The 25145-nt window shown below is 43.0% G+C and overlaps 1 protein-coding gene across 4 annotated transcripts in view; it reads left to right on the plus strand.

The window, feature by feature from the left end:
* Positions 1 to 25145, plus strand: part of SERGEF (secretion regulating guanine nucleotide exchange factor) — a 249553-nt gene that overhangs the window by 148906 nt on the left and 75502 nt on the right. Inside the window, exon 12 of one of the 4 annotated variants that reach the window (XM_082342479.1) lies at positions 16708 to 18947. The exons of the other annotated variants lie outside the window; for them this stretch is intronic. Coding sequence (XP_082198605.1) covers positions 16708 to 16776 — 69 coding nt within the window. The 3' untranslated portion in view covers positions 16777 to 18947. Of the gene's footprint in view, positions 1 to 16707; positions 18948 to 25145 lie in introns of those variants that run through there. 4 annotated transcript variants of the gene reach the window in all.

Here is a 25145-nt window from a genome sequence, read left to right on the forward strand (position 1 = left end):
ATTTGTTTTTCTCTTTCTGACTTACTTCACTCTGTGTGACAATCTCTAGATCCATCCACGTCTCAACAAATGACCCAATTTCGTTCCTTTTTATGGCTGAGTAATATTCCATTATATATATGTACCACATCTTCTTTATCCATTCGTCTGTCGATGGGCATTTAGGTTGCTTCCATGACCTGGCTATTGTAAATAGTGCTGCAATGAACATTGGGGTACGTGTGTCTTTTTGAATTATGGTTTTCTCTGGGTATATGCCCAGTAGTGGGATTGCTGGATCATATGGTAATTCTGTTTTTAGTTTATCAAGGAACCTCCATACTCTTCTCCATAGTGGCTGTATCAATTTACATTCCCACCAACAGTGCAAGAGGGTTCCCCTTTCTCCACACCCTCTCCAGCATTTGTTGTTTGTAGATTTTCTGATGATGTCCATTCTAACTGGTGTGAGGTGATACCTGATTGTAGTTTTGATTTGCATTTCTCTAATAATTAGTGATGTTGAGCATCTTTTCATGTGCTTCTTGGCCATCTGTATGTCTTCTTTGGAGAAATGTCTATTTAGGTCTTCTGCCCATTTTTGGATTGGGTTGTTTGTTTCTTTAATATTGAGCTGCATGAGCTGTTTATATATTTTGGAGATTAATCCTTTGTCGGTTGACTCGTTTGCAAATACTTTCTCCCATTCTGAGGGTTGTCTTTTGGTCTTGTTTATGGTTTCCTTTGCTGTGCAAAAGCTTTTAAGTTTCATTAGATCCCATTTGTTTATTTTTGTTTTTATTTCCATTACTCTAGGAGGTGGATCAAAAAAGATCTTGCTGTGATTTATGTCAAAGAGTGTTCTTCCTATGTTTTCCTCTAAGAGTTTTATAGTGTCCAGTCTTAAATTTAGGTCTTGAATCCATTTTGAGTTTAGTTTTGTGTATAGTGTTAGGGAGTGTTCTAATTTCATTCTTTTACATGTAGCTGTCCAGTTTTCCCAGCACCACTATTGAAGAGACTGTCTTTTCTCCATTGTATATCCTTGCCTCCTTTGTCATAGATTAGTTGACCATAGGTGTGTGGGTTTATCTCTGGGCTTTCTATCTTGTTCCATTGATCTATGTTTCTGTTTTTGTGCCAGTACCATATTGTCTTGATTACTGTAGGTTTGTAGTATAGTCTGAAGTCAGGGAGTCTGATTCCTCCTCCATTTTTTTCCCTCAAGACTGCTTTGGCTATTTGGGGTCTTTTGTGTTTCCATACAAATTTTAAGATTTTTTGTTCTAGTTCTGTAAAAAATGCCATTGGTAATTTGATAGGGATTGCACTGAATCTGTAGATTGCTTTGGGTAGTATAGTCATTTTCACAATATTGATTCTTCCAATCCAAGAACATGGTATATCTCTCCATCTGTTGGTATCATCTTTAATTTCTTTCATCAGTGTCTTATAGTTTTTGGCATACAGGTCTTTTGTCTCCCTAGGTAGGTTTATTCCTAGGTATTTTATTCTTTTTGTTGCAGTGGTAAATGGGAGTGTTTCCTTAATTTCTCTTTCAGATTTTTCATCATTAGTGTATAGGAATGCAAGAGATTTCTGTGCATTAATTTTGTATCCTGCAACTTTACCAAATTCATTGATTAGCTCTAGTAGTTTTCTGGTGGCAGTTTTAGGATTCTCTATGTATAGTATCATGTCTTCTGCAAACAGTGACAGTTTTACTTCTTCTTTTCCAATTTGGATTCCTTTTATTTCTTTTTCTTCTCTGATTGCCGTGGCTAGGACTTCTAAAACTATGTTGAATAATAGTGGTGAGAGTGGACATTCTTGTCTTGTTCCTGATCTTAGAGGAAATGCTTTCAGTTTTTCACCATTGAGAATGATGTTTACTGTGGGTTTGTCATATATGGCCTTTATTATGTCGAGGTAGGTTCCCTCTATGCCCACTTTCTGGAGAGTTTTTATCATAAATGGGTGTTGAATTTTGTCAAAAGCTTTTTCTGCATCTGTTGAGACAATCACATGGTTTTTATTCTTCAATTTGTTAATATGGTGTATCACATTGATTGATTTGCATAAATTGAAGAATCCTTGCATCCCTGGGGTAAATCCCACTTGATCGTGGTGTCTGATCCTTTTAATGTGTTGTTGGATTCTGTTTGCTAGTATTTTGTTGAGGACTTTTGCATCTATATTCATCAGTGATATTGGTCTGTAATTTTCTTTTTTTTGTAGTATCTTTGTCTGGTTTTGGTATCAGGGTGATGGTGGCCTCACAGAATGAGTTTGGGAGTGTTCCTTCCTCTGCAATTTTTTGGAAGAGTTTGAGAAGGATAGGTGTTAGCTCTTCTCTAAATGTTTGATAGAATTCACCTGTGAAGCCATCTGGTCCTGGACTTTTTTGTTTGTTGGAAGATTTTTAATCACAGTTTCAATTTCATTACTTGTGATTGGTCTGTTCATATTTTCTATTTCTTCCTGGTCCAGTCTTGGAAGGTTATACCTTTCTAAGAATTTGTCCATTTCTTCCAGGTTGTCCATTTTATTGGCATAGAGTTGCTTGTAGTAGTCTCTTAGGATGCTTTGTATTTCTGCGGTGTCTGTTGTAACTTCTCCTTTTTTCATTTCTAATTTTATTGATTTGAGTCCTATCCCTCTTTTTCTTGATGAGTCTGGCTAATGGTTTATCTTCTCAAAGAACCAGCTTTTAGTTTTTTTGATCTTTGCTATTGTTTTCTTTGTTTCTATTTCATTTATTTCTGCTCTGATCTTTATGATTTCTTTCCTTCTGTTAACTTTGGGTTTTGTTGTTCTTCTTTCTCTAGTTCCTTGAGGTGTAAGTTTAGATTGTTTATTTGAGAGTTTTCTTGTTTCTTGAGGTAGGCTTGTATAGCTATAAACTTCCCTCTTAGAACTGCTTTTGCTGCATCCCATAGGTTTTGGATCATTGTGTTTTCATTGTCATTTGTCTCTAGGTATTTTTTTATTTCCTCTTTGATTTCTTCAGTGATCTCTTGGTTATTTAGTAACGTACTGTTTAGCCTCCATGTGTTTGAGTTTTTTACGTTTTTTCCCCCTGTAATTCATTTCTAATCTCATAGCGTTGTGGTCAGAAAAGATGCTTGATATGATTTCAATCTTCTTAAATTTACTGAGGCTTGATTTGTGACCCAAGATGTGATCTATCCTGGAGAATGTTCCGTGCGCACTTGAGAAGAAGTGTAATCTGCTGTTTTTGGATGGAATGTCCTATAAATATCAATTAAATTTATCTGGTCTATTGAGTCATTTAAAGCTTGTGTTTCCTTATTAATTTTCTGTTTGGATGGTCTGTCCATTGGTGTAAGTGAGGTGTTAAAGTCCCTCACTATTATTGTGTCACTGTTGATTTCCTCTTTTATAGCTGTTAGCAGTTGCCTTATGTATTGAGGTGCTCCCCTGTTGGGTGCATATATATTTATAATTGTTATATCTCGTTCTTGGATTGATCCCTTGAACGTTATGTACTGTCCTTCCTTGTCTCTTGTAACATTCTTTATTTTAAAGTCTATTTTATCTGATATGAGTATTGCTACTCCAGCTTTCTTTTGATTTCCATTTGCATGGAATATCTTTTTCCATCCCCTCACTTTCAGTCTGTATGTATCCCTAGGTCTGAAGTGGGTCTCCTGTAGACAGCATATATATGGGTCTTGTTTTTGTATCCATTCAGCCAGTCTGTGTCTTTTGGTTGGAGCATTTAATCCATTCACATTTAAGGTAATTATCGATAGGTATGTTCCTATGACCATTTTCTTAATTGTTTTGGGTTTGTTTTTGTAGGTCCTTTTCTTCTCTTGTGTTTCCCACTTAGAGAAGTTCCTTTAGCATTTGTTGTAGAGCTGGTTTTGTGGTGCTGAATTCTCTTAGCTTTTGCTTGTCTGTAAAGCTTTTGATTTCTCCATCGAATCTGAATGAGATCCTTCCTGGGTAGAGTAATCTTGGTTGTAGGTTTTCCCCTTTCATCACTTAAGTATATCATGCCACTCCCTTCTGGCTTGTAGAGTTTCTGCTGAGAAATCAGCTGTTAACCTTATGGGAGTTCCCTTGTATGTTATTTGTTGTTTTTCTCTTGCTGCTTTCAATAATTTTTCTTTGTCTTTAATTTTTGCCAATTTGATTACTATGTGTCTCGGCGTGTTTCTCCTTGGGTTTATCCTGTATGGGATTCGCTGTGCTTCCTGGACTTGGGTGGCTATTTCCTTTCCCATGTTAGGGAAGTTTTCGACTATAATCTCTTCAAATATTTTCTCGGGTCCTTTCTCTCTCTCTTCTCCTTCTGGGACCCCTATAATGCAAATGTTGTTGCGTTTAATGTTGTCCCAGAGGTCTCTTAGGCTGTCTTCATTTCTTTTCATTCTTTTTTCTTTATTCTGTTCCACAGCAGTGAATTCCACCATTCTGTCTTCCAGGTCACTTATCCGTTCTTCTGCCTCAGTTATTCTGCTATTGATTCCTTCTAGTGTAGTTTTCATTTCAGTTTTTGTATTGTTCATCTCTGTTTGTTTGTTCTTTAATTCTTCTAAATCTTTGTTAAACATTTCTTGCATCTTTTCGATCTTTGCCTCCATTCATTCTTTTTCCGAGGTCCTGGATCATCTTCACTATCATTATTCTGAATTCTTTTTCTGGAAGGTTGCCTATCTCCACTTCATTTAGTTGTTTTTCTGGGATTTTTATCTTGTTCCTTCATCTGGTACATAGCCCTCTGCCTTTTCATCTTGTCTATCTTTCTGTGAATGTGGTTTTTGTTCCACAGGCTGCAGGATTGTAGTTCTTCTTGCTTCTGCTGTCTGCCCTCTGGTGGATGAGGCTATCTAAGAGGCTTGTGCAAGTTTCCTGATGGGAGGGACTGGTGGTGGGTAGAGCTGACTGTTGCTCTGGTGGGCAGAGCTCAGTAAAACTTTAATCTGCTTGACTGCTGATGAGTGGGGCTGTTTCCCTCCCTGTTGGTTGTTTGGCCTGAGGCAACCCAACACTGGAGCCTACCCGGGCTCTTTGGTGGGGCTAATGACAGACTCTGGGAGGGCTTACGCCAAGGAGTACTTCCCAGAACTTCTGCTGCCAGTGTCCTTGTCCCCACAGTGAGCCACAGCCACCCCCCGCCTCTGCAGGAGACCCTCCAACACTAGCAGGTAGGTCTGGTTCAGTCTCTCCTGGGGTCACTGCTCCTTCCCCTGGGTCCCGATGCGCATGCTACTTTGTGTGTGCCCTCCAAGAGTGCGGTCTCTGTTTCCCCCAGTCCTGTCGAAGTCCTGCAGTCAAATCCCACTAGTCTTCAAAGTCTGATTCTCTAGGAATTCCTCCTTCTGTTGCCGGACCCCCAGGTTGGGAAGCCTGACGTGGGGCTCAGAACCTTCACTCCACTGGGTGGACTTCTGTGGTATAAGTGTTCTCCAGTCTGTGAGTCACCCACCCAGGAGTTATGGGATTTGATTTTACTGTGATTGTGCCCCTCCTACCATCTCATTGTGGCTTCTCCTTTGTCTTTGGATGTGGGGTATCTTTTTTGGTGAGTTCCAGTGTCTTCCGGTCGATGATTGTCCAGCAGCTAGTTGTGATTCTGGTGTTCTCACAAGAGAGAGTGAGAGCACATCCTTCTACTCCACCATCTTGGTTCCTAGTCCTAGATTTTTGCTTTTTGTTTTTGCTTTTGATGTTTTTATTTTGTCATATTTTTACCATGCAACTTTTTCTTTCACTGTAGATGAAATTTACCAGTCTTTTCCTTTATGGCTTCTGCATTTTGAGTTAGAGGATCCCTCCCCACACCACGGTATAAAGGACTTTCCTCATATTTTATTCTAGTACATTATGGTTTTATATTGTACAAATAAATCTTTGATCCATTTGGAATTTATCCTGATATACAATGTCAGGTATGGATTCAACTTCATTATTTTTCCAGATAGCTATTCAATAGTCTCAACACTATTTATTGAATTTACTTTTTTTGGCTGCCTTCCTGAGTCCTGTCACTACCAGAGTAGCCCTAAGGCATAAAGAGAAGCAATGACTTAACCCAAGATTGCCCAGCTAGTCAGTGGCAGAGCTGGGGCCAACACTTGGGGCCAGCTCATGTTGCTTACACAGGGCTTGTGGATGGTTCTCAAGGAGCTTTCCTAAGTGGTTGTGATCTCCCCAGCTGTTTGCCACGTGGAGAGGGACTGCTAAGGCAGAGCAGCGTCTTTTAAGTCATTCCCTAGGTTCTGAGTGCTCTGTCCCAGGTCCTGCTTCTCTCAGCTGTGGAGGTGATATACTTGTTGCCAATATCACACCGCTTGAGACACCATATTTTCTTCTTTGCCAGGCCAGAATGTGATCAGATCTTTCACATTCAGGAGAGATGTTTCACAATTAATACAGAGATATTTTTACAGACCATTGGTTATCATTCGAGTCACATTTCTATTGAGTCATTTGTTTTCAGGGCGTAGCCTCACATCACAAAAAGTGCCTTCTTAGCTCTCAGTAAAGTTTTTCACTGTTACTCCTAAAGAAGCAATGTTTGTGTCACTCCACAGTAGTCATTCTACATGAGACCACAGGTGAGGGTGCCAGGCTGTCAAGGAGGCTCACATAACTTGCTGAATTACTCACTCTTTCATGCCACCCTTTTTGGGCACGAGATTAACCACCATGTTTTGGCATAATGCTCTGGTCCTTTTTGGAGTTACTTACAGTAGCAAAAACTGTAATTGTGACTCACTGCACTGGTTTACAAATACTCAAGAAGCTTGGGGCCTTGCAAAGGTAAATCTAACTAAGGTGAGCTCAAAGTAAAAAAGTACGAAGAGTTAGAGCAAGACAGAGACAGCCTTCTGCAGTGGAAGGGCTGAGCTCTGCTCCCAGCTCTGTCTGCCACTAACTCTCTGTGTGATCCTGGGCAGGCCCCCTCCCTCTCCAGGCCTTAGAATCCCCATCTGGGAAATAGTTCTAAAATCTGCTCCATCACTCAAGTCTGTCCTCATGTGACCAAACTCTGTTGTACATCGTAATAGACCTGCACTGTCTACACTTGTCTTGCATGCAGTAGGTGCTTTGTATGTTTGTTAAAAGCTGAATGAATGTTATATACAGTATTTTCCTTATTCCCTCCCATCAGCTTGCTCGTGACTGATAATGTGCCCTGTAGCATTCTGGGTGCTGAGAAGGAATACAGCAAATGGTCTTACCTTATGGAACTCACATTTAATGGGAAAGAGACTTAAGCCTGGCACGTGGTATGTGCTTAATAAATACTGAATGAACAGATGAGTGAGTGCAAAGCAGAGGGTGACAAGAATCAGAAAGAGTGAAGAGGAAGGAATGATTAGTTTTGGAAATCCTCATGGCAGAGGGGGTTCCTGAGTGGAGGAAGGGTAAAGAGCGTTCTGTGCTGAGGGATCAACATGAGCAAAGGGAAGGAAGGCTTTAAAGTGTGAATCATGGTTGAGAGACAAGTGGTCACCCAGCAAGACAGCAGAGGGTCAGCTAAGGCCGTCTCTGGTAACATTGACTTTACTATACAGATAGTGTGGTGCCATTAAGGGTTATTTAGGAAGACACTCAAAAGTTGATGATTGCAGCAGTGGATTTTTTTTTTTTTAAGATAATACCTTTTTACAGAGTAAAAGAGAACTGACAGTAGTAGATACCTACTAAGTATGGGCGCCACTCTGAGCATTTTGCATATATCATTTCATTAGGTCATCACCATGCAAGGTAGAAAGTAGACGGGTTTTCCAGATGGGAAAATGGAGACTCAAAGAGGTGAAGCCCTGGATTCAGACTGACATCTGCTGACTCTGAGGTCTGCATTTTTCCCCTCAAGTGCTCCCTGCAGAGGTCAGGCTTTGGCTTAATTAGCATATTAAGCAGCATTTATTATACTAAGCTTATAGCATGCACGTGACTTCTTTGGAAGACAGAAAAAAGCAATATCAACTGATAGTACAATACTTGTCTGGAGGGGCAGAGGCCAGCCTGTATCCCAGTCTATCCTCAGAGCCTAGCACCTAGGGGACCATGTGCAGTGTGGGGCAGCTTTAACAATGGCCAAGCAGTCAGGCCTATGAGCCTGCTCTGTCCTTCCATAGACAGGAGCAAGCTTCCTGAGTCTTAAGTAGCACCCTGGTATCTCCCTATGAACGCCCAGACTCTCAGTGTTGCCTCAGTGTAGCACCCACAGGCCTCAGCTTGCACCAGGACCCCTAAATACCATCTACCCAGTGGCGGTCCCTGTTGCCTCTCATCTCTGTGGAATCCCCTCTTCCTCCCGGGTGCACCTAAGCCCTTAAATGCAGAACAGCTGTGACATTCATTCCAAAGTGCTCTCCCTAGGCAAGGCTTCAGCAGCATTCTGTTTGCCCGTTTGATTATTCACAGATTTAGTCACTCATTAAGAAGCTGCACCATGTAGTAGAAAGAGTCCTGGGCCAAGGGACCTGAGTACCAGATTAGCTGCTGTCACCTTGGGCAGGCACTTTCCTTCTCTGGGCGTGCTTTTCTTTTTGGATAAAATAAAAGAAATCTGTAAGATAATCTTCAAGGTCTCTTCCAGCTCTGACACTTTCTGAGACTGCATCTTGTTCATAAAATTCATAAACTCACACCTTCACCCTAGCATGGGGTTAGGGAATACTTCTAAGAGAAGACATGATGTTTGAGGTGGGTCTTAAAGGATGAGCAGGAGGAAGAGAAAGACATTCCAGGGAATGGGATCAACATGAACAAAAGCATGCAGAAGACATGGCTAATTGGGGAAAAGAGGGGATTGGGAGGGGAACAAAGCAGTGGGAAACAAGGCTGTGGGGATGCCTGAAGCCTGAGGAGACAGGACTTCATCCTCTGTGGTAACAAGGAGCAGGAAAGGTCTTAAAGCAGAGGAATGACTTGATCTGATCTGTTTTCAGAAGCGAATAGCTGGTCAACAAAGGAATCTTGGAGGAATGGCAGTGGGTTTGATTTTGTGGCTTTGTAAGATAACTAGTTCGGTAAGTTTGTGGTTTTCAGCTTGCGGCAAGGAAGGTGCTGCTGCCCTTTTGGCCTCAGCACACTGGATGTCTGATTGTTACGACTAGGCATGTGGCTCCTGAATCCCCATCAGACTTCTTGGCTCGGACTCTGCCCCATACTAGTTGCAACTCCAGTTCCACCCCAAGGCCAGTCCCTCCCTCTTCCCGTGGCAGCCAAGATGCTGATTTAGGAAGCTGTGCAGTGTGACCCTAGTGTGGCATGCGTGCATATGCCAGTAGCCTCTTATGTGGCCTTTGTGCTTTGTCAGTTTTTTGAACCTGTTCACTTTATTCAGGCAGCACTTCTTAAATAAATTCTGCACATGAAGAGAATTTACTGTGATCAGTTGGGAACTGACTTGCAGAAATTTTCAGCAAATGACATTATATAGCAAGAAGACAAAAAAAAAAAAAAAAACCCCGCAAGTAAAATGATAGGGACTCTTGGACAGATGCTTTTTAAAAATTTAATTTTGCCAAATGGAATGGATGGCCAAAGGCTTATAGGCTTCTACTATGGGAGGGGACTGCCTTTCTGAGGGAGGGGAGCAGAATTTTAGCTGATCTAATGTAAGAGGCATAGGGTCCTAGAATCACAGACTTTGAAGGTGGAGCAGACTTCAGAAATGACCTAATCCCCACAGAAGAGGAAATGAAGGCCTAAGTGAAGAAATGATTTGCCCGGAGTCACACAGCAAGTCAGAGGCTGAGCCCAGGATGCCAGCCCCCGGGTCCTGACTCTAGCTGGCACCACCACACCTCTTTGGAGACAGAGCATCAGCAACTTGTGAGGCGAGCTCCAAGGCCCCCACCCTTGTCACGCTGACCTGGCAGCCGTGGCCTCAGGAGTCCTTGATTGGGCTCACTTCTGGGTAGTTTCTGCTACACATCCACACCGGAGGTACCATATCCTCCATTTCCCTCTGCTGCAGCAGCTCACAGGTTTTTAGCAAATGCAGCCTGGCAATAGACAGAAATTAGACCTGTTTCCTTTTATTTCTTAACTTTTGAGCCTCTCCCAGGGGTTGCTACATGAACTCAGTTGTACTTAGAAAAAAAAAAAAGGTAAAGATTTCAATAATTCAGCTTTTGGGGGGAAGGTAAGGAGAAATAAGGGCCTAGGAAGCCAACAAAGGAGATTATCAACTCTCAAATAATCTTTAGGGACCATGATAACAGTAATAGTTGACATTATTGGTCCTTACCATGAACCATATGCAGTTTTACACAATATTAATTTATTCTTTACATCAACCATAAAGTAGGTACTGTTATTATACCTGTTGCACAGATAGAGAAACTAAGGCACAGAGAGGTTAAATAACTCAAGGAGAAGAACATTGTCCTGGGTGCTCTACAGTGTAAGGGTCTGGGTATCCAAAGTGGTGGATTCATAATTAGTGAGTGATATTCTCCCAAATTATCAATAAATTGATAAGAGATGCAAAGGGATCTCTTATGGCTGCCAAAAAGCTCCAGCCTCAGCCTGTCCCCGTGAAAGCAAAGAAGGAGAGTGTTCCACTTTCTATGATAAAGAAAACTGGGAGGGTTTATATACACAAAGGATGATAAGATCAGAAGCTAAACAGGGGTGGAAATGTGAGCTGAAGTCAGCAGAGTAACACTTAATTGGGCATAAATGTAAGAGAGGGTGTTGACTGCCTCCATGATTCCTGGTCAGCCGGCACTAGTGAGGCAAAGCCGGGGGAGGTGGCTGTGGCCGTGTTCTCAGAAGGGAGTATTTGAAACAGATACCTTCCAAATGCAGGACTTCCCATACCCTAAGGAAGATTTCTTTTTAATCTGGCCCTTTAGGCTATTCAGATGCTTTTATTAATCTTCTGTTTTTTGTGTGTGACTTTAAGTAAATAATATGCTTGCCCTTCAAGGGCTTTAATTGAACAACTATAAAAATAAAGATAATAATCTGGTTCCCCCCCCCCACTTCTTGCTTCATAAAGGCTTCCTGATGTTGTAAAATGTATAACTGATTAGAAAGGAAAAGTAATCATTTTGCATAAAAAGCAAGATAGAATATCATAGTTTTAATAAATATTGTTTTATTATAATTCTCAAATGAATTCAATGTGATTTAGTGGGGACACTAAGTCCATGACAGTTGCCTGACTAGGTTTCAGATCTCAGCCCTGGCATTTTCTAGCTGTGTTACTTTGAGTGAATTACAACCTTCCTGAGCCTCAGTTTTCCTATGTGGATAAAGAGAATGAGAATACTTAAAGCGTTATTATGACAATTAAGTAGGATAATATATGTAAAGGACCTGATACATGACACCAGCAGTACATAAAGATTTCTTTTTTTTTAATCAATGCTAAATATTATCCCTTTTTTAAAAATTAATTTTTATTGGAGTGTAGTTGACTTACAATGGTTTGTTAGTTTTGAAGATTTCTATAACTCCACATCCTTGCCAAAACCGGGACTGATCCAGCTACTAATTTTTACTAGTCTAATAGGTTCTATCAAAATAAAGATTTTGTTTCAGAGACAGAAACACTCTGCCCAGGTTCAACCAGAGAAACAGACCCAGTAGGAGACATATATTAAGAGATTTAATGTACAGAATCTGCATATACAACTGTGGAAGATGGCAAGTCTGAAATCCACAGGGTAGATCTTCAGGAAGGGCAGGCTGATGCTCCAGTCAATAGGCAGAACTTCTTCCTCAGGGACACCCCGGTTCTCTTCTTAAGGACTTTCAACTGACTGGCACAGGCTCACCCAGATTATCTAGAATTAATCTCCTTTATGTATCAATAAAATCAACTGATTATAGAGGTTAATCACAGCTACAAAATACCTTCACAGCAACACTTAGATTAGTGTTTGATTGAATAACTGGGTACAGATTGACACATAAAACTGACCGTCACATAGTCCAACTTGTATCTTTTTTTTTTTTAATATTTATACTTAATTAAATTAAATTAATTAATTAATTTATGGCTGTGTTGGGTCTTTGTTTCTGTGCGAGGGCTTTCTCTAGTTGTGGCAAACGGGGGCCACTCTTCATCGCGGTGCACGGGCCTCTCACTATTGCAGCCTCTCTTGTTGCGGAGCACAGGCTCCAGACGCGCAGGCTCCAGACGCGCAGGCTCAGTAATTGTGGCTCACGGGCCTAGCTGCTCTGCGGCATGTGGGATCTTCCCAGACCAGGGCTCGAACCCATGTCCACTGCATTGGCAGGCAGATTCTCAACCACTGCGCCACCAGGGAAGCCCCAACTTGTATTTTAGGAAAATCATTCTGGGGATGGGAGGAAGGCTGAGTTGAAGGAGAGAGAACCTGGAAGCAGAGAGACGAAGAGAAACCAGAACATTACCTTAAGGGAAGGGTGATGAGGACCTGAATTAAGTAGTGGCAGCTGAGGTAGAAAGTCAGAATCGACTTAAAAGGCCACGCTCAGCTTGTTGGGACTAAGTGACCTGGTATGAACAGGGTTGAGAAGAGAAGGAGAAGAATGGGCAGGATCAGGGGTGGTACCAAGTTTTCTGCTTGGTAGACTGGGTAGATGTGTTGCCATTGACTGAGACAGGACATACATGGAGAGGAAAGAGTAGGCTTTAGGGAAAGTGATGGATTTATTTTTTAACATAACCAAGTGTGAGATGCCTGTGGAACACCCAAATAGAACGACCTGGTAGGAGATTGGCATGAAGACTTTTAGCTCTTTCGAGAGGTCAGAGAGTTTCTGTAAAGAGAGGTTAGTGAAGCAGATCTACATAAATAGTTTTTTCTTCATGTATATATGGATAATGTTTCTGCTAAGTGGCTTTGGTATAGGGTGTGCTGTTGTGATGCCTTTGATAATGTTACATCATTGTAACCACTCTGTGATTATTCCTGCTGTTGCAGTAACTTAGCCCAGAGCAGAGACTGCTTTCCTGGTCAACTTTTGCAGGGACCTACCCGTCTTACAAGACTTTCTCCCTAGAGGTCAAGACGCCATTGTGAGGGTTAGGTCCTCAGGAGGAGCCCATACCTATGAAAGCTCTGTCTCCTGAGGAAAATCCAGGATGGAGTCACTTATTTCTGGGGAGTGATCTGAAAGCACGTATACAAAGCATGATGAATGACTATGTGCCAGCTCACAGCCCCCTAAAATAAGGCCAGCCCAGGCACGCTGTCTGGGAAGAAGCACCCTCTGCTTTCCCAATTTCCAATCCTAGACCTCCTCTGAACAGGTCTGCAGATAATGGATGGGGGTTTTGTGCACTGGGAGGTATGGGAACATGGGGAAGAAGAAGGAATGAACATTCACTGAGCACCTTCTATGTGCCATGCAGTATGCTGGGCACCTTCGATTAAAATGGTGACAACTAACACTCACCAAGATTTGCCTTGGTGCAGATGGCTTGTATGGTGCAGATGGCATGTATGGTTTATTTTCCTCTATTTAATTGTCACAACAACCATATAAGATGGGTACCATTATGAACCACATTTTAGAAATGAGGAGATCAAGGCAGAGAGATGAAGTGACTTGCCCAGGGTCGTACAATTGGTAGATATCTAAGGTGGGATTTGAAAAAATGTTCTGATTCTGTGCTGCCTCTCTCTGATACTGACACAGCCACTCTCCCCTCCCTGGTCCTGTCATTCAGGGGAGCAAGACTACAGGGTTCCTTCTCTAATAGTTCCTACAGATTTCTGTCTTCACAACTTTAGGGAGCGGGTGGGTTGGAGGAAGCACTGGGTAGGGATTAGGACACACTTAGGTTCCTGTCCCAGCCTCTGTCTGACTTTGGACCTTAGACCTTAACCTTTTGTTAAGGTTCATCATCTATAAAATAGACATACTAACATCTGAGGATCAGATGAAGAAATTGCTAGGAAAGTGTTTTTGTAAACTTTGGGGGTTATTCTGTTGCATCTGTACCTACTGCCTTGCTTTTCAGAATATCCTCTTGCCTGTTATCTTCCCTAACCCTGACTCCTCTTATCCTTTATTATGATTTATGACATTTTTATCACTTAAAAGTCTCTGATAATCATGCCTTGAGGCAGGAGGCCACTAAAATTCTTATATAAATAATTTCACCTCCCTGGGCCAGCTGGAGGGGGCGGGGAGGTGTAGCAGATTTAGCAGCTGCTGAAGCTATAACCAAGAGAAGTCTTCTTGTCAGTCACAGGAGTGAATCATTCAAATGGCTGCTTTGCTGAGTCCTTCCCAGAGCCATAAGGCAAACTGGATAGCAGTGTTGCTTTCATCACTCACTAAGCCTAAAATGAAGCTCAGCTTCTTACTTTGAAATGTAGCAGGCATATGTATTTGAAAGAGCATGGGTTCTGGAGCCAGCATTGCCACCTACTAGCTAAGTGACCTTGGGCAAGTCATACTGCCCAACTGGGCCTCAATTTCCACATCTGTAAAATGGGATTGATAATACCTGCCTCACAGGGTCATTGTACAGCTCAGATGAGACCATGGGTGTAAAGGGCCCAGTGTGTACCAAGTGCTCATTAGACTCTCAGTAATTCTTGCTGCCCTGAGTCTCTGAGCTGTGGGAATGAGCACCTTGGGGACGTCGATTTGATGAGGGGTGAAACAATCTGGTTTCCAGAGTGCAAAGGCAGAGGACTCAGTAATAGACATTTGAATCACAGTTCTATTTTTAGTTCCATCCAGCCTAAGATTTAAAAATGTGGTGTCTTCACCAAGGGGGGAAGGTGGTGGGGAGGTGGTGGGATGAATTGGGAGATTGGGATTGACACATATACACTAATATGTATAAAATAGGTAACTAATAAAACAATTTTTTTTTAAAATGTGGTGTCTTCCTCATGTGTCCCTTCCTCCTTTCTGTGTAAGCAGTGGAGGGTCGGGGTGGGGAGGGGATTGCCCAGCTTCTCCTGCCTTGGCAATCCTGTCTTTCTCCTCATTGGAATCCAGCACGGTCGCCTTGGTTACCATCAGCTTCAAGGGAATCCGTGCAAATGCTTGACCACGAGTGTTTTACTCTAGTCTTCAGGCTTCTAGTCTTTACTCTAGGTTCTCTCACCGCCAAACTGGCCTTCAGCTTAAAACTTTGGAGGAATTTCATCCATCACCCCTGCCCATGTTCACAGTGTGGCTGACTTCATGATTTCAGGGCGCGGCAGTAAATATTTTTCCAGCAGGTCTTGTTCTCCAGAGGCACACATGCCCCACAGAGCCCGCCAGCCTCAGAGCTCTGGAGAGCCTCCTGGCGCTCATGCGACGTAGAAGAGGAATGCAGACTACTGGGCACCCAGGAGGCACATAAGAAGAATAATAATAGCAAATGTTATTTCATGTCTTCCTTGCAGCACCCCTCTGGTAGGCTGGAGTATGGTTTAGTGGCTAAGAGCACAGGATTTCAAAGCAAAGAGAACAGGGTTTGAATCCTAACTCTGCAACTTAACACTGCGTGGCCTGGGGCAAATTACTGAACTCCTCTGAGTGTAGGTCTCCTTATCTGTCAACTGGAGATAATAGTACTCATCCCACAGGCCTGTGAGGATGAGTGAAAGAATGCATGTAGAGCCTCAGCACAGGGCCAGGTACACAGTAAGCACGAAACACAAAGTAACTGTGGCATCAGTTTTACAGCAGAGGAAACAGCAGCCCGGGGAGGTTAACTCATTTGTCTAAGATAGGCATTATCCCTATTTTATGTAAAAGGAAACTGAGGCTGACAGGTCAAGGATCTTGCCCAAGGTTATACAACTAGTAAGCAGCAGAATCTGAACTTTAAACCAGGTCTCCTGATGTTTTACCAGAAGCCTCTGGAAAACTGGAATAGATGCCCCAAACCAGTTTATAACTGGCCCCCTGGTGGTGGAGCTCCAGCCCAGCCTCCCTGCTGCTGAATCCCTCTCTCTAGACATGCGTGCTGGTGAGACGTGTGTGCGTGCACACACACGTTTGTATACAAATACATACATCTAAATGATGGAGCAGGAAAACATCCTGGGAGACCATGATTCCCCAGAGTGCTCAAGGGTTACAGTGTTTTGGTTAATGGATTTTCTCAGAGTATTAACCCCTTGGCTTCAGTTGTTGTTGAGGGTCATTTTGAAATGCATTGCAGCCATTCACTTTCTGATGCTAGAAGGGGCTGTCTAGTGAGCATAATTAAATCCTCCTTAAATGATAGAGAATCTTAGCAGAGTCTCCAGTCCTCATTAGAATGACCAGTCGTGATGTTCAGGACTCTAATAACAATCTGTACATCTGTCTGGGTCTCTTACACTCATTGTATCATTTAATCATGGCAACAGCCCTTTGTGTGTGTTGGGAATGAGGAGCAGGATGGGGACATAATTATTCCCATCTCACATGTAAGAGAAACAGGACTCAGCATGAATGCCTTTTTGGGGATCATATAGCTTAAGAGTAGCAGAGCTAGAACTGAAATGACATTTGCCAAGGTAGGGCAGTAAAGCAGAAAAAAAATGGTTTTTGACTCAGACATACCTGGGTTTAAATCTCAGTTTTGACATTTACTAATGGTATTGACCTTGAGCAAATTACTCAGTCTCTCAGGTCCCAACATTTCTCATCTGTGAAAACAGGGAGAATAATAGTTCCCTTGCTGAAATTATTTTAAGGTTATTCCAAGTATATAATGCACATAAAGCAGCTAGCGTTGTGCCTGGTCAGAGTAGGCCCTTAGCACATGGAAACTGCTACTATTCTGTCTCCTAGTCCAGCGCTCTTTCGGTTTTACCAAGATGTCCACTACTGAGATGTGGAAGGTTCAGGGGAATGGACTGACCTGTCTTGAGCCCATCAAACTCTAGAAGTGCCTTTCTGAAGTAAATATATTTTCATTCGCTTAAGGAGGGTGGGGTTTTTTTGTTTTATCTCTTTCTAGTAACAGAGCCTGAGGCAGATTTTTATTCATAGGTAAACTTAAATAATTTTACATCAATAGAAGAGGTGCTGCAAAGCAATAAAGTAAGTATCATAAATGGATGTTACTGATAGTAAATGCTCATAGTCTGGAAATGCTTTTTGGATCATGTAGGTCTGTCTTTAAAAATGACAGGATTCCTATGCATAAAAATATGCATAGAATTTGAATAGGAGAACAGGAGACATTTCATGTAGGGTCAAAGGTATGAAGGTAAGACAGTGTAAGATATGCTTGACCAGAACAGAAACTGTAATATAAGGGGAGCATACATGATACGGTTGGGAAAAAAGGCTCATATATAGAGCTTCACATGTGCATGTAAACATACACATATTACTTTCATCTCCTACCCATGTACATTGCTAACCTAAAGTCCTTACTTGGAAGTGATCAGAGGCATTGGCCAAATAGATCTTACTGCACTCAGCCTTGATCTGTAGGAAGGCAATATGATATAGAAGAAAGAGCCCTGGACCAGGAGTTAGGAGATTCCAGGATTGCTCTTGGTTCCACCCCCATCCAACAGTGTGACTTGGATGAGACATGTAAGCTCCCTGGGCCTTACTCCTCATTTATAAAAACGGGCCACTTTCAGAAAATCCTTTGGAACTATTTATCAAGAGCCTTGAAGATGTCCATTCACTTTCATTTCTTAATTCATATCCTGAAACTGCTTAGGAAAGATCTTAAATATGGAAAGAGCTTTATGGTTAAAGATGTCAATCATAGTGTTTTATAATTATTACAATTAGAAGTTGCCTAAATGTCCAACAACTGGGATTAGATAAATTTATGGCCCATCTGCTTGACTAAGTTGGTCACATAAAAATGAAAACAAAAAGGCATATGTTAAAAAAAATACTGGGAAAATCATACTTCCCAATGTAGGCAACATTCTTGATGTCCTCTGGGATTCTTCACAATCTGGCTCTAGCCATTCACACCAGCATCCCTGTGCCACCGCTATTTACCATATATGACGACCTTACTGTGGTGACCTTAGGACATTTTCCTAACAAATGCCTTTCTCTTTGTATGCTTTTATATGTCCTGTTCATCCCTCCTGAAATGCCCTTCCCTCCCTTGTCCAGCAAGTGAACACCTGTTCTCCTTCTGGGCCAGCTTTAGATTTCCCCAACTTCTTAGAAAGAATCAATTGCTCCCTCATCTCTGTTCCTGTACATTTCATAAGGGGCCTCTAACACCTATGTATCATGTTAGTCTTCTGTGTCTGTTTCTGTCTTTCTGTCTCCACACATAAACTGGACATCTCTTGAGGGCCATATCCCCAGTACTTAGCAGAGGGCCTGGCATTTAATGGGCATTCAGTATGTGTTGATTGAATTATTTTTCACTTTTTACTTTTACTTTTTGTTTTCCCATGTTCTCTGCATATTTTGCAATGACCCTGCTTATGCTCATAATGGAAGAAAAAAACAGTAATTCATTCATCCATTTATTTTTAAGGAGGTGACTGGCCTAATTCAAAGGTTCTCAAACCTGGCAGTGCATCAGAATCACCAGGGAAGCTTATTAAAATGCAAATTCCCACATCCCTAGACAGGCTTCCTGAAACCCAATGTCTAGCGCAAGGACCTGAATCAGTACTGTTAACAAGCCACTTGGTTATTGTGATGCTTAGCCATGTGTGGGACTCCTTGACCTAAGTACCTCTAAGGTGCTTTCAGCTTAGAGTCTTTCTCCTTCTCGGAGTGACCTCCTGTCCCTTGCTACCCCTGCCATGAGAGGCTTCACCATGAGGGCATTGTGGAGCAACAGGCCAGACAACAGAGAATAGCTGTAATAGCTGCATTTATTGAGCATCTGTTCTGTGCCAAGGACTGCTTGTTTTATCTGTACAACAATACTCTAAGATCAGTTTCATTATCTCCATTTTACAGATGAGGAAACAGAGGCAAAGAAAAGTTGTGTCTTGCCCAAGGTTAAGTAACAAGAATGCAGTGGAGCTCATATTTGAATTCAGTTCTGTCAGGCTTCAAAGCGCAGGAACCAAAACCTCCCTTACTGCCCCTTCTCTGCCTCCCACTGAAGGCATCCCGGCAGGGCCAGGTGCAGCCCTGCTGTGTGCAGATATGCCAGGTGGGGTGGGTGGGTGGGCCCTGGAGCCCCTGCCCTCTGTGCAGACGTGTGGGATTAGCATGCTTGGGCAGCCATGCGCCACAGAAGTGGGGACTCCTGCTCACCAAATGTGCTCTGACACCCACACACCTGTTTACTGTGCAGTGAAGCAGCGGAATTCAATTTGCGGCAGTGACCTAAGAGGGGCTATTTTTAGTAAGAAAGTAGGTCAGGGGCTGCAGCGGTGCTGCCTGAGAAATGAGCAGCCTCCCCTCTCACCAGGAGGCTTGTTCACTTCTTCTCACGCAGCAGGTGTGGAGGTGCAGAAGGCAGACCTGACAACCTCACATGACTGCAGTCATAATCGTCACTGCGGAGCCACTTGGGGGAAACACACATACATCAAAGACACAGAGGTTCTTGTCTGGGTTTGCCTAGGTCCTGGTCCCAGTCTTCCTCAAGAGATTAGAATCCCTTCGGGGAACATCTCGAACATGATAGGAGGCTCATGTATTGTGCTCCCGCTACGATTTTGGGTTTGGTATTATCTCATTTAATCCTTGCAACTACCTCTGCAAAGTAGATATTATTATCCCCATTTTGCAGATGTGGAAACTGAGTCACAGGGAAATTGAGACTTATGCAAGAGCACACAGCTCATGTGTAGTGGGGCCGGATTTCGAATCCTGTGTGAGACTTCAAAGCTGATGACCAGATGACCAGTTCATCAAACCATGCTGGAGGTGATTTTTTTAAATTACCACTGTAACTCTGCCCCATTTTGCTTGGTACTTCAGAGAAAGCAGTAGAGATGGCTTTCTCCAGCTGGACTTATCTGAGTCAGACAACCTACTCCTTCCAGGACAGGAAAGGGTATGCAGACGTCTTCCCCGGAGAGGAGAAAGTATGTTTCTACATACTGCTGCCCAATCATTGAAGCCAGTAGTTGCCAAAAACAAACCAACCACCTGATTTCCCTGGGCCTGGAGTGTCTCAAAATGCTCTGCCCCACTGGCTCTGCCACATATTAACTGCAGACCTGTGGCAAATTGCAGGGCACTCATTGGCGATGCACAGGCGGACACAAGCTTGTTAACAGAATGCAGTAACTGACACATCGTGATTCATTATGCACAGCACGGAGGACTCTAGCAGAAGCCCACTTTGTGGCCAATGGCTGCTGGCACCACCAGCCTTGAGAATTTGTTCCTGGCTCTGTTCTGGCTCTCCAGCTGGAAAGCACCATACCTTCAGGGCCAGAAGCAGTCTGAGGCTCCTGCCTTATCCTCCTCCCTCCCTCCAGGCAAGGAGTGAGGATATTTCCCCTGTCCCCAGGCTGCATAATCTCTGAGGGAGGTTATTTGTTCACTCACTTATTCAACATATATTTTTGAAAATGTGCCAGGCATGTCACAGAGAACAAGACAGACAGTTCCTGCCCTCACAGAACTTACAGTCCCTCTCTGGGCCTCAGTTTACTTATCATCAAATGGGTGGGGAAGAGGAACGTGGATTGCTCAATCTCTTCTAGCTCTAAGATTTCAGAATCTATGATTCTGGATTATAAACATTTATTATTGACTCGTAGTGTCAATCTTAGTCATTTGTACCCAATGCCAAAGGAAAAAAAATGAAAATCTAGAATTTCAGAAGCAGATGGAAACCATGGACATAAGCTAGTTCAATTTCTTCACTTACAGATGAGAAAAATGAGGCTAAAAGAAGAGCGTGACTTACCCGGTGGCAGAGCCAGGCTAGGGTGGCCAGTGCCCGCTGAGCCCAAGCCTCACCTCCAGCCTTCCAGAGGCTGCCTCCTCTCTCAGCACACTGATGAGCCCCTCCCGGAACCCTTTCTACATCTGGCTTCTCTAACGCTGAGCTTTCCTGAGTCTCTCCTACCTACATTGCCAACCCCTGCTTCTGGGCTCCCTTACCAGCCTCAGAGCCTGCGGCCTGCGAGTAGAAGAGGAAGGATTAGCTCTGCCTCAGAGGTAGCTAACCTCGTAGCTGAGCCTCAGAAGGTGAATAGAATTGGATTCATTATACCAAGATCTCCAAATAGATGGCCGAGAAGGAGTGGAAACAGAGCAGGTAGAGTTTACGCTGAGTTCTCAAACAAGCAGATACAGGCAAACCACAGTGAACCTGGAAGGGAAGGGGAGCCGGTGGGGGTGGCCGGGGAGCAGTTGCGCCGTGAGCTCACAGAAGCCCCGCAGAGGGGCCGGCCTCCCCTCGTGCCGCAAAGCCCCTCTGTACCTCTGCCCTTTGCCTGTGTCCTCCATTTAGCCCGTGGAAAGAATCTCAAGCGGGGAGGAAGAGAGGATCTTTCCGCTTATCTAGTGGGGCGAGGGGATTGAGTTCACAGCAGAGAAGTCAGCAGTGGGAGGCGCAGCACTTTTTCAGTGACCAGAATGTCACTCCAGGTGGAGGAAGGTGCTGTGGGTAGACAAGGCTGTAGCCAGCTCCTAAAGTGCCTCTTTGGCTTTCCCCTTCTCTCCATCACAGTCTGGGAACCAGTACCTTGAAGCACTTGATTAATTAATAAAGTTTTCTGCACTATAATGATCCCCTAGGTTGGAGGTGCTCAGAGGTAGGAGGGTAGGTCAAATGTAGGTCAGAGGCGAGCAGAGGATGCGAATACTGTTCTTGATTATGAAAACCTATCTCCATTTTGTGTATCCATGTATAATTTTAGTCTCCTAAATTGATCTGTATTATTTTCCACACTGTACTTTTGTAGAATATAATTTTCCAGTAGGCACGTAACATCATCCTCAAAGAACTACCTAATCCATGTACATAAAATATGTCATATGTGCACTTATAAATGTATATATCATGCTTAAAAATAAATCATTCTGAATTTTTGAAAGATGACTTCAAGTCACTTGGCTGTGAGGTGGAAGCATAAGTCTGAAGCATTGACTCTTGTGTGTCCTTGGGCTGGTCACTTTCCCTTTCTGCCCCTCTGCTCTCATACCTACAGAGTGAAAGGGTTGGATCAGTGTGGTTTTGCTCACCTGGCCTGTGAACCAGTTCTATCGGATCACTTGAGATGATTGTTAAATGTACAGATTACTGGGCCCAATTGCAGATCTGTAGAATTGGGAATTGAGTACTTGTAAATTTTTAGTTCTAACAATCCTCCAGGTAACTCCAGGTCATGCAGCCAGGTTTGGAATAGTTATCTTCCAAGAACCCCACTGGTTCTGTTTTAGAATCCCTCTGCCTTCTCTTTCTTGCTCAGTTTTCCTGATTTTCTCTAATCCTTTTTTTCCCTAGAGAGCTCCCCTCACTAGATTGTGAACTTCTCAGGAGCAGGGCCACATCTTGCCCACCTCGGTATCCCTGGAATCCAGTACAAAGCCTAGCACACAGGAAGTGCTTAGTAAGCAGAAGGAGGGAATGAATGGGCTTTCGTGGCTTCACTACCATTTGTGCACATCCAAGTAGTTTCCATAATTTTTCCTGTAGACTCAGTCATTATACATCTTCTGATATGATAAAATGAAAAAAACAGATTTTGGAAACTAACAAAAATGGACATGAATCTCAGTTCTACCTCTTCTTGTATGGTAATTTATTCCAAGTCATTTAGTCTCTTTAAACTGCAGATTCCTTGATTGTACAATAAGGATAATAGCACCTGTTGCTCAAGATTGTTGTAAGGATTAACTTACTGCATGAGAATATGCATGTAAAAGTGCTTGACATTAAGTAGGAACTCAAACACTTTAGTTGCTTTCTTCCTTTACATGGAAGAAACTCAGAAGACTCACAAGAATGTATCATCCCCAAGCCAGCCACTGAGGATGAAATATGGTCTTTTATCATCCCCTGGCTTCCCGGGACCCTGAGGCTCTGACTGAGGTCCAGGCCTTGCTCAGTCCTGAGCACGTCAGAAATCAGACTTAGAATCTCCTGACTCCAAATGCAGTGTATTCTCTCTATTACTCTGCTACAGGGAAGTAGAAAAAGAAGTAGCAAAAGGAATTCAAGGAACTATTATAGGTTTGGGTCCTCCATGCAGGCCTGATGTCTGGGCTTGCAGTGAGAAACCCAGGTTCATTTAGAGGGGTTAGTTTCCAGGGCCGAAGATCTTTGGGTTGGTTTTGTTAGCACATCGGCTCCCCTCTCCACACACTCTGGGTTGGAAGTGCCACAGCATGCTGCTTTCCATAAAAGTCTTTTTTTTTTTTGGCCGTGCCCCTCGGCTTGCAGGATGTTAGTTCCCAGACTAGGGATTGAACCCGTGCCCTCAGCAGTGAAAGCGCAAAGTCCTAACCACTGGACCTCCAGGGAACTCCCCTTAAAAGTCTTTTTCAAACCAAGTCCAGCTGTTTTAGCCCCCAAAGGGCAGCCAGATTCGTTGTCCTCTGGGAAAAATGGTAAATGGTTATCCCTCCCCACGATGCCTCCAGCACCACAGTAACAACAACAGCCGCCCTTTACCAAGTGCCTCCTGTGCTGAATCTTCCCTGTGCTGACATCACTTTGAGTAGGTATTATTAGCTCCATTTTACAGGGGAGCAGGTTGTCATTAAGACTGTAGACTTCAGAGTTAGACTGAGGTTCAAGTCCTGGCCCTACCATGTTCTAGCCAACCCTCTCTGAGTCTCAGTTTCTTTATCAGCAAAATAGGATTAGTAATGTATACCTCATAGTACTATAGGGACTGTGTGAATACCACATGTGTGGTACTTGACATAGTGCCTAACACATGGTAAGGAAATCCTCCATCAATGTTAACTGTGGTGATGGTGACCAATGACAGTGATGGTGACAATGCCGTGATCTCTTGATCTATAGAAGGTAGGCCATCATAGTAGATACTAGAGGGATGAGGAGAGATGGCAAAAAAACCCAGTAGTTCCTAAGACAAACTCAAGAGAACCTCAGGAATGGTGTTGGAAAGGAACATGGTGTTATTGGTTGAAATAAATTCAGGGAAGAGCTGTGTTTTACTTATTCATTTAGTGTATTTTTATTGACTACCTACTATGTGTCGGGCCTTGTGCTAAAAGCTGGAGATACAATAATGATACAACAGATATGATCTCTGCCTTCGAGGAGCTTACAGTCTCATGGGGGAATCAGACACTATTAAAATATTTACACTAGGATAATTATTAAAATAATTATAAAATTACAAACTAGGATAAATGCTATGAGATAAAGGGACAGGTTGCCATGAAAGTATATAACAGGGGTCCTGCCCTACTTCAGGTGATCAGGGATAGTTTTACTGAGGAAGTAATAACACTGAGCTGAGATTTGAAGGATCATTAGGAGTTTATTAGGTGAGGGAGTGAGTAAAGTAGAGAAAAGCTTCCTAAGCTTATGGACCAGTATGGCCCCTAAGGTGAGAGGTAGCTTAGTGCTTTCAGAGAACTGAGAAGGTCAGTGTGACTTCAGTACAGAGAGTGGGGAAGAATGTGAGACTGGAGAGGGAGATCAGGACCTTGCTGAGGATTTTTTTTTTCTCCTTATTCTATGATCATGGGGACCATTGAAGGATTTGGAACAGAGGCTATTATACATGTGTGTTGCACATGTGGGGAGTGATATGACCAACTTGGTATTTATAAGAGATCTTTTTGGCAGTGGTGTTGAGAATGGGTGGGAGGGTACAAAAGTCACTGTTGGGAAACCAGGTAAGAGGAAGCTTTGCATTAGTCCCCCCCTCAAAATAACGCTGGATCGGGCTGAGTAGTGACATCAGAGGTGAGGAGGGAGAAGGGGTTTGAGATATTTAGGAGGCAAAATTGGCAGGACTTGATGATGGACCTATGAAGAAAGAGGAAGTATGAAGGACAGCTCCCAGGTTTCTGGATATACAAATGAATTATGGCCCTGCCATTCTAAGCTTAACCAACCAAACAAAAAAGCTGAAAAAGATAAGACCAGATTTGGATAGAAAGATTTTGATCTGCTTTTGAACACATTGCGTTTGAGGTGCCTTTTAGACATCCAGATGTAGACGATCCATGCCTGGGGCTACCAATGGTAGGACACAATAACCTTGGAATGCCTTTGGGCGCTCTGACCCAGATCCAGGCTCTCTGGGGTTCAGGCTTGTTTAGTCCAGTTGGTCTGAGGACTCATGATTTGCTTCTCACCCTTCGTGGTTCTGTTTTCTTACCAGAAT

The sequence above is a fragment of the Balaenoptera borealis genome (assembly GCF_965194805.1).
Source record: "Balaenoptera borealis genome assembly, chromosome: 11".
NCBI lineage: Eukaryota > Metazoa > Chordata > Mammalia > Artiodactyla > Balaenopteridae > Balaenoptera > Balaenoptera borealis.